The sequence below is a fragment of the Montipora capricornis genome, chromosome 11, assembly GCF_036669925.1.
Source record: "Montipora capricornis isolate CH-2021 chromosome 11, ASM3666992v2, whole genome shotgun sequence".
Lineage (NCBI taxonomy): Eukaryota > Metazoa > Cnidaria > Anthozoa > Scleractinia > Acroporidae > Montipora > Montipora capricornis.
Genome location: NC_090893.1, coordinates 9,746,247 through 9,756,246, shown reverse-complemented (window position 1 = coordinate 9,756,246; position 10,000 = coordinate 9,746,247). Strand labels below are relative to the sequence as shown.

Sequence of the window (10,000 nt, the reverse complement as noted above, 5' to 3'; positions counted from 1 at the left end):
CGGGAAATGATTGCCTGAGGTGAGTTTGGCACTATTTTCTGGTATTTAATGCGCACTTCAAAACTTGGCTCTGGCGAGCGTTCCTGGAAAGGCTCGCGATAAATGTTTGTCGGTCATATTTCGCGTAACGAAAACTAAACGATGAAATAACGAGCATGCGTAGATGTTGGTAAGGGAGAATACCAGGGGTCAATGGGAAAAGTTTGAGGAACAAAAGCGATGTCGGATACACCTTTTCAATTCTTTCACAAAAAGAGGCACAGTTTCAAGTATCTGTCTCTGTGTTTCATTTGCGGCACTTTGAGATAAGGATGCGATAACTAAGGCCTCTCGAAGAGAGGTTGTTCTGTCGTGAAGAGAATTGTTGAAAGAAAATGAAAATAGTTCAGAATAATTCCAATGAAAATGCGTTATACCTGCCCTCGTTCTTTTGGCTCGTTCAACGTGACAATTGTTCCAACGTCGTAGTCCCAAATCATCTTCCAGAAATCCTCAATAGTGTTGTCCAATGGAGCTTGCGTCATAATATATGAATTCCGCTCTCTGAAGGTCTGAAGTAAAATGCAAAAAGCAATTCAACAACCTAATTGCAACACCTTTTTCACGCCCAAAAGAACGACTTTCAACTTCGCAATGGTATAAAGTTCGGAATGCTCTTGCGTAAATAATCAAGCGAGTTGCTTTTCAGTTTCAATTAAATTAATAAGATGACTTGACAAAAAGTGTTGCCTTATTTTATTTCCACCAAAACATTTGGTACTGAACAGCCAATAGGAAACCAGAAGTGAGGTCTTTTGTTGTTTTAAGTTGCCTTAAAAGCTACCGCCATGAGAAATGCGAAAATAAACTTCCGCCTCTCGATTATCGGCCATGCTATGGAAGACGAAATACAAACAATCACATTAGGCTTACGTCAACAAAGGCAGCGTTGATATAGTCGCTCCTGCCATCCTTAAGGACCACTCTAGATCCATTCACTGAAATACAAACAAAGTGGTGTAAAAACATAGCATTCAATGGGGAGCTTAAGCTCTTGCGTTTTTGAGACGCTGACGGCAACCAGGAAAACAGCTCACTTTCGGTTGCCGTCCGCATCTAAAAAAAGGCGCGCGTTTAAGGAGCTTGAGCACGTGACATTTTTGAGCCACTGACGTAAAACGGGAGGGAACATTTCGTATTCCAGAACCGTAATCTCTCCGAGATTTTCAAACTAATGTTCTCTTATGGTGAATTACTTAGCAATACGATTTTGTGGTTGACAATTTGCCGGTTGCCGTCCATAGCTCAAAAACGACTCGGCCTTGAGCTCCCTCGTAGAGAGCTTTCGAGAGCGTGATTTTCTCATAGAACAACACCAGGTGATCTGGTGACGTTACTCGGAGGAATGGGGAGAAAAATCTTAACGCCGTATCCCAAAACTGCGCGCGGCCTTATATTCGAATTCAACATGGCAGAAGCGAGGTTAGATCTCGCCGGGTCTACTTGAATGTTCATTCAGTAACAGGAAATGTAGACACGGAATGATCTGTTGAGTTTTAACGATGGAAATACTGCAAGGAGTTTGGAAACAACACCTAAGGCCGCGCGCGGTTGTGGGATACGGCGTTATATTTTTTCGTTCCAGTCGTCCAAATTACGTCACCAGAGATTCACCAGATCACCTGGCAGTGAGCGCGCGCAAACCAGCGTCATTTTGGCGGGAAAAACGTGATACCGTCGTCATTTTAGTAGTCACGGTTGTAGTTTTCGCATTTTTCGATAAGGAAAAGGCTCAGTTACCAGTAATAAGAATAACTGAGCAACCTATGGTGCTAACAAAGAGTTCGATTAATTAATCGTCCGGGTTATATACATAGCAAGTATTTTCGCTACAAACAGGCAGTCAAATCTCGTACTCGTTCTCGTCCTCGTCCTAGAATCGAAAGGTCCCAAGTGTATTTACAACGCCGACCCTGAATGCGACATATATATAGTCAATTCCGGCTGTTGCAAATTTTGTTCTTTGAGGAGCTTCTTAAGAGTCGTTAAACAAACTAAGTCTCGATGAAGACAGAAAATGCAATCCACAGCTTGTGCAGAAAGCGTTTCAGTCCATGCCGGCGACGAACTGCAACGAGATGTTCCCGATTCTGGGTGTGCGAAAACTGCTGTGAGATCAAAAATAAGAAGGGTGGGTGGGATTGGGTTGTTGTCCCTTGTTTCTTTCCGCTCCTGTCTTCCAATTTTCTGCTCTCGCCTCAATGTTCGTGCTATCAAGAGCGCTGTAAAGTACGTTTCTACTGGAACCAATCCATTAAAAGATTTCTTACGTGGGATTATGTCCGGGAACCTGTTCTTGGAAGCATTCTCGTGTTTTCGACCAATGTCATCTTCAATGTCAGTGACATCATCGGCAGTAATGAGGTCCAACCGCTGAAAACGGACAGCAATCAACGCATTTAAGATACTTCTAGGCCAAAGAAATTAACTGATGCAGACCACAGAAGACTGTCAAACTACAGGTCACCAAATTACAGCCGCTGTACATTATCAGCCACTACGTGCTTACCCACTCGCTCACTGACAGAAACTTCCAGTGAACCTAAGAATACGTGCGGCGTCAATACTCCGTTTCTTGCGCACGCAATACATAACTTATTGCACACAAACAAACAACAGCGTTTCTGTGTTCTTCGTATTTTGATGTATTCTCTATACCTACCTGATATTCAGAACCCAAGCCTGACGTCTTGGTCTTGGGGTTAACGGCTGCCAGTTTCTTCACAGCAATGCGAATGTCGTGCGCAGCGATTTCTGTGTTACCACAAGTTACTGACTCGAGCAACGCCATGTAAATGAAACCGTATTGTTCCTAAAACATGGTACTTGCATTAGGAAATAAAACAAGAAAAATCAACAAAATCGACTACTACACTACGCATACCATCCAGATTCATTCCTTTGTCATAATCGTTGCCTGAACTGTCAATTCAAATTTACCAGTAATAACTCTGACCATTACTTCTCAACATCATTCGGGACATTTTCTCGGCTTTTTCTTTACAAAAATAAGCTTCAGTCAAAACGTCAGCGACGAGCCACAAAGAAACAACAGAGGATGACCTCTAATGCTAGAGACCTTGCTCCAGACTATTAGAATTAGTGTGACTTCACAGCTGTTATAATTATGTGCTTCTTAACGTTGCCTATCACAATTCGTGTAACATGTCACACGTTTCAATGAGTTTGCAAATGATACGAGAATGCAATGCCTAGTTGTGTTCAACTGTATTTGTTTGTCACTGTCATTTGAACTGTATTTGTTTCTCACTGTTAAACTTACTCCGTTATCATTTCGTCACAAAGCAATTACACGACACGGGAAGATATTTACCTCTGTTTGGACCATAGAGATTCGGTTGTTACGCAAGAGCTGAACATAGTTGAACACATCAACGACTTTCTTCTTCTTTATGCTCTCCAACATGGCATCAATTACTATAAAGGCGCCAGTTCGTCCGACTCCAGCACTACAAAAGAAAGGGAAAAACTGACCGATGGCGAACTTGAGAAACGAGAACTGAAGACCATGCACGAACAACCGAAAGTCTAGCACTTTGTTGAAAACGACAACGTCTATTAGCCAGACACGCCTGTGGATAAATACCAACACTTACTGCTTTCGTTTTCAGCTTACTCACACCACGTTAAACAAGCAGTCGCCCTAATTTAGCTTAGTTCCTCGAGTGTGATACACACGAACACATAACGGGTGAGCAAAAAAGGCCATGTGGAGTGTAAACGAAGCACTAAATATGCAGACATCGACGTGTCCCTTGCTTTTTACGTCACGCACAACGAACAAAGAGAAGCGTCGCTTCTCTTGGTCAAAACCAAGTCCTTTATCTGTCAAGAAAAGACAACTTGGTCAAGTAATAAATGTGTTGAGAATCTGCGCATATGATTGCAATTTTGTCCGGGATTGCGGTATAATGAGATGTGCGTGTATTACGTTGGACAACACAAAATTTCCCTTTATGTAAGACTGTCAACTATCCATTTGCAAACTACGATTCAGGTTAGAGCTCGGGTTATGGTTAGGTTCTGGTTGGGGAAAGAGACGGGCCGCGGGTACTTGAGACTTGTGCCTCGCCTGTCTGGGCCGAGTCACTAGAAGCATGGTTAGAGTTAACGATTGGTTAAGGAGGCTATGTCATCCAACGCGCAAGTGAGAGTTGGTCAGAAAGCTTTTGAAAACGTAGGCCATTTTTCCAAAATTTTGTCGAAGAGTTCAAGCAACCTGGGCCTGGATGTTAGTTATGCCGAGATGAGCAGATGAGAAATGGCTGAAAGGGGCAACTTAGAGACGTTTATCATACAATCATACAGTCATTATCGCGACATCCCAGACGAATCTGTCCAACTAGCAGGCCTGGGTGCTGGTGATGTCAAGAGAATATACCTGCAGTGGACGACCAGAGGTGTTCTGCTGTCATGGTGTTTCATGCGAACTTTTCGTCGAAGACCAAGAACAGCTGTAGCGTGACGCGGAACACCTTTGTCAGGCCAAACAAGGAAGTGAAACTGTTGGACTTGACGCTTGTCCTCTGACCCCTTCTGGTAAAAATAAAAAATGCGTACAAAATATCACGTAGGAAACAATCACTTTGATCAACACATACTCTCTAAAAACACCAAAAGTTGTTTCCATTCAAATGAGCAGTACTTTCCTGTGGTGCTGTTTGTACGCTGTACAAGGTGCTTCTATCTTTTGAGTCTGTGGTTGAAATCCAAAAGTGTGACCATTCAAATGAAAGCTACTGAGCAGTACTTTCCTGTGGTGTTGTTTGTTATGCTGTACAAGGTGGTTCTATCTTTTGAGTCTGTGGGTGAAATCCTAAAGTGTGACCATTCAAATGAAAGCTACTGAGCAGTACTTAAATGTGGTGCTGTTTATTATGATGTACAAGGTGGTTCTATCTTTTGAGTCTATGGGTGTAATCCTAAAGTGTGACCATTCAAATTAAAGCTACTTAGCAGTACTTTCCTGTGGTGCTGTTTATTATGATGTACAAGGTGGTTCTATCTTTTGAGTCTGTGGTTGAAATCCTAAAGTGTGACCATTCAAATGAAAGCTACTGAGCAGTACTTTCCTGTGGTGCTGTTTGTACGCTGTACAAGGTGGTTCTATCTTTTGAGTCTGTGGGTGAAATCCAAAAGTGTGACTATTCAAACGAAGTAGTAGTACTTTCCTGAGCAGTACTTTCCTGCGGTGCCATTTATTATGCTGTACAAGGTTGAAATCCAAAAGTGTGACCATTCAAATGAAAGCTACTGAGCAGTACTTAAATGTGGTGCTGTTTATTATGCTGTACGAGGTAGTTCTATCTCTTGACTCTGTGGCTGTAATCCTATAGTGTGGCCATTAAAATAACAGCTACTGAGCAGTACTTTCCTGTGGTGCTGTTTACTATGCTGTACAAGGTGGAACTAACTTTTGAGTCCGGGTGAAATCCTCAAGTGTAACCATTCAAATAAAAGCCACTGAAATGTGCTTTCTTGCAGGTAGTGCTGCTTATCATGCTAAACAGGATTGCTATCAGCTATTTTACCTTGCTGAGTGTAAATGTGCGAATGGCGTAGTCAGCAAAGGTTTCTGTTTTGTGGTTTTTGACAATGACGTCATGGTAACTCTCTGATTTCTCTGGCCAATACTGATGACACTTCGTCTATAAACCAAGAAAATGTAAAACATCAAGACAACTGAAAAAACTAAATAGTAATAAGATTTGATACAGCGAGAGGTACCTTAACTGGCATCCAAAATGGTAATAATTTAAACTCGAACTGAGAAAAGACGATCGCATTTTAAGAAACGCTTATCTCATCTTCGAGCTTTGCTCGATTTGTACTCTAAACTCAATTCCCAACACTTAAACACTGTTTAACGGGCGAGAATTGCAGTAAGAATCAGACTTCTCTTACCCGCCCATGTTCAACAAGTCTTGTAAGCATCACAATCGTTGTGGCATTTTCTTGCCAAATCATTCGCCAGAAGTCTTGGTAAGTGCCAGGGACTGGGCCTGTGCGATTCAAATTTATCAACAAAACTAAATACACACAAACGTAAAACAAAATGTACAAAGCAAACTACTAATGACATAAATTACCTTGACAAGCAATATAGGTTTTCGGAGTGCCATCATAACCCTGAAAATTACATCGAGATTCACAAGTGTGTTTAATATCTTTCATTGGTGTTAATCCTCGGGATCGGATCCAGGATTTTTCTCAAGGAAGGGAGGAAGAGGGAGGGGAGGGGATGCACCCCTGTACCCCTCGCCTAGGTACACCCCAGATCCCCACCCTACTAAGTAGTTCCCCATCTCACGTCAGTTTTTCCACAAACATCAAGAGAGAGAATGAGTACTTAATTGACTGGTCCCTTCAGGAACTATCCATGGCAAATGAAACAAAGAAATGACAAATCTTCCAGAATCCCAACTGAACGGAATCAGACCAGTAGGCTCTTTAACAAGGGCGGCCGAGCTGTTGAACTTGGACAACCCAGAACAAACTCAGCTTGTTGTCGGAGAGGAATTTGAAACCGGGAACTTCGGATTGCAACCTAACATCGCCAACTTCAAGCTAATCAAAATAATATGACTGAACTGGGCACCTTCGAATTTTTTCAAACAAAAAATAATCAAATAAGAATACGTACATGAAGATAACTTGCGTTTATATAGTCAGAGTTTTCGGAGCCGTCAATGATGGGAAGGGTAACTCGTGAATGGTCATCTAAAAACAAGAAAACATGATCACAAATCAAGCAATAATATCAGTTACGTAAAGTAATCTCATCAATCAGAATTTATGACTTGACAAGTTTGTCTCAACTTCCTGATCAGGAACGCTCAATGCTCTACAGACCGGAAACAAATGGCTGGTAGAATCATTAACTCTGGTCGCGTAATCTATAAAGGCCTCCATACCCGTCCACTTTTCGCCATTCCAACTTGGGATGTTCAGAAGGTGGGTAACGCTATCAACCCGCAAAATAAATAATATCCAGCCAATATTCACTTTCAGAGGGGCGTAGCTACGATTTTCAAAAGGAGGGAGGGGGGGGGGGGAAGGGTGTCACACTGAAAGTGACAATTTTTCGGATGTGCAGTGAGTACTGGGGGGGAGGGACAAGCCTACAAAATAGCTGCGTAGATGATAATGAATTGATATAATGAATTTATATAGCGTAGCGTATTTTCTTTTTACATATTCAATTACGCTTTCCAAATAATAAAAAACAAGTTAGTCAGTGGACAGCGTTATGCACCTTCTGAACAACTGAGGCCATATGGTCAAATGGACAACCCAGCCACTTTATCCGAAGCCAATGGAGCATGGTTTCTACTGTGGTACAATGACCTACAAAATTAATACGGTTCTTTTGCCTATGATTTCACATCCACTCCTCATTAACATCACAGTTTAACACGAAAATTAGGTTTTATCAGAAACCCATAAGGGTTGAAACGTGTAAAGCGCGTTCACAGCTTCCGAATATTCAGTGCGAACTGATTGGTTGAATGTTTCAGTGCTAAGTACCATATTTGGAAACCCCTCGCTCTTGTTGTTCCAAATATGGTACTTAGCAAATCGAATATTCAGAACCTTGTTTCCCAGCACACAAGGGGCCGTTACACGTTTCAACCCTTATGGGTTTCTGGTTTTATCTAACGAGTCGATAAAGGTGAATAATTATATCTCTCAGATAGTACGCGCGGTCTGATTGGCCTAACTAGCGGGCCATATTCTGCAGTACGGCCAGCAGTCACAATCACATTCTAAGCTTTCAATGGCAGATCGAAAGTCTTCAACTGAGGGTAGTAAATTTGACATGAAGATAAAGAGAGTTCCAAGAGGCCAGTGTCACGCTTCAGTTTTGCTTCTATAATAAATGTGGTCCTTAGCTGAATCAGCAGCTGAATCAGCAGCGCGTTATAAAAATGGTCCACTTACATGCGATGATATTTGCGTATCTATTTTTATTCTTGTTTCCTGGTTTCTTAGCATCATCCCAAGAGAACTGCTGACCTTGTGCAAGAAGCTACGAATATAGAAAGTTAAATATGTAAACAATGAAGGAACGAGGGATTACCTAATTTTTCTTGATTTCATTGCCTTGCGAACTGATTCACTTTCTTAGTTACTAAAAATTAAGGAAAAGAAAGACTGCCTCGCTGTCCTATTGACTGAAATACTGACTGTCAGACTCCCTGACTTACTGACAAACTGATCGACTGACCTATCTTCTGAATGACAGACTAATTCACCATTTGACTGAATGACCGACTCATTGATTGATTGGATGATTGATTGATGTCTTGACTGACTGATTGACTTACTGATTGGCCTGCTGGCCAACTGACTGACTAGTTGACTGACTAATAAGCTAGTTGGGTGATTCATCAAATGATTGACTGACTGACACTGACATAGTTCCTGCCTAATGAGCTGACTGCATCCATCTCCTCACGTGCACTGCGGATAACAGAGAAAACTGTTAATGATGACGAACAAACGTTCAACAACGTGGATTGGAGGAGATAGCTTGGCGCAGTGGTGATAGCACTCGCTTTCCACAAAAGTGTCCCGGGTTCGATTCACTTAATCAGTGGCATAACAGGGTTGAGTTTGTTGCCTATGTTCTCTGCCCCGAGAGATTTTACTCTGCCTTCACCGGTTTTGCCCTCTCATCAAAAACCAACACCTGACTAATCTGATTTCACTTCATGTGATTTAGTAGAGCACTTGTGCCCAGCAAAATAAGACTGAGACTTCGAAAAAGTAATCATTACTATGAATAGTCATCTAATTCAAATGACGGGTGTATTACAAGCTAGTAAATGGACCAAACAAGTTTATTACAAGAAACGACCAACTTCCAACGTCAGTGACTTCATAGTTTATTTGGTTAGAGCGTCGCACCGTTATCGCGAGGTAACGGGTTCAAACCCCGTTGAAGTCCTTAATTTTTCAGGCTTCTCTACGCAATTGCTTAAATTGCGTTCACAACTGCGACGATCATAGCTTCACTTGATTACCTTGTACTGTTTGGCAAATCCTGCGTTCTTTTCTCTCTTCAACTGAGTGACATATTCTGAGAACTGACTGACAGGGATTGGCTTGGGTTTATCATCCAAATCATCAGCTGCGGTGTTGCCGTATATAGGATCAGCTGTTGCCTCCACTGTCTCACCTTACAGAGCACAGAGTTAAGTTACTTTAGAAAATAATCAAGCATTAATTTATTGGATATTAAAAAGGCGTCTTTCACAAGCATAAAATTCATAAACTGGGCGCGATATTTCATGCAGATAGAGTCTTTCACGAGTGCTCATCATTTTATCTTTGGCACTATCCTACTGCATGACTTACCAGACGAATACCAGTTCAAAAAATGGAGAGATTTAGGTCGTGTTCTATTGGGATCAACCGTTAAGTACATAAGTAAAGACATTTACGTACAATTCCGTGATGAAATAAAAATGACATACGATGTTTTCACTAGTGAAAAATTGTAGTGTCGGCCTTTTGCTTGGGCGAACAATTTTTTTTTCACTAGTGAAAAATTGTCGTATCAGCCTTTTGGTTGGCTAATATTATGTTGAACTTTGGCGCGAGTGGCCTGTGAACTGACAGCGGGAGTAAAATTTGTAAACATGACAAATACACACCTGGCTCCTCCTCACTGGGGGGACGCGGTCGTGAACCTCCACCATCGGGTCGCACAGTGTCATAAGCGTCATTAAAACTGGCCTGTGTCATTAGATGTGATTCATTTGTTTTTGAACTGCGTTGATCTTGGCGACGGCGCCTGCGAAAATTATTCATCATCACTTTTTCGGTTTTTTAATCGCAATCCAGCCAGGATTTATAACATTTTCTTTCAATAAATTTCACTAAATTCGTGTGCCAAATTGATAATATTAAGTCCCAACCTAAATACATGCAGCCG

General features: G+C 41.7%; 1 protein-coding gene across 5 annotated transcripts in view; it reads right to left on the bottom strand.

Moving 5' to 3' along the window:
* LOC138022878 (receptor-type tyrosine-protein phosphatase S-like) overlaps positions 1-10,000 on the bottom strand; it is a 199,015-nt gene that overhangs the window by 133,697 nt on the left and 55,318 nt on the right. The window contains exons 20-32 of one of the 5 annotated variants that reach the window (XM_068869870.1): positions 9,720-9,859; positions 9,087-9,241; positions 8,002-8,089; positions 6,704-6,780; positions 6,150-6,189; positions 5,965-6,062; positions 5,592-5,708; positions 4,442-4,596; positions 3,374-3,509; positions 2,702-2,851; positions 2,310-2,412; positions 913-977; positions 417-551 (exon numbers count right to left, since the gene is read on the bottom strand). The exons of 3 other annotated variants lie outside the window; for them this stretch is intronic. In XM_068869870.1, coding sequence (XP_068725971.1) covers positions 417-551; positions 913-977; positions 2,310-2,412; positions 2,702-2,851; positions 3,374-3,509; positions 4,442-4,596; positions 5,592-5,708; positions 5,965-6,062; positions 6,150-6,189; positions 6,704-6,780; positions 8,002-8,089; positions 9,087-9,241; positions 9,720-9,859 — 1,459 coding nt within the window. The remainder of the gene's footprint in view (positions 1-416; positions 552-912; positions 978-2,309; positions 2,413-2,701; positions 2,852-3,373; positions 3,510-4,441; positions 4,597-5,591; positions 5,709-5,964; positions 6,063-6,149; positions 6,190-6,703; positions 6,781-8,001; positions 8,090-9,086; positions 9,242-9,719; positions 9,860-10,000) is intronic. One more of the 5 variants, XM_068869871.1, reaches the window with a different exon arrangement.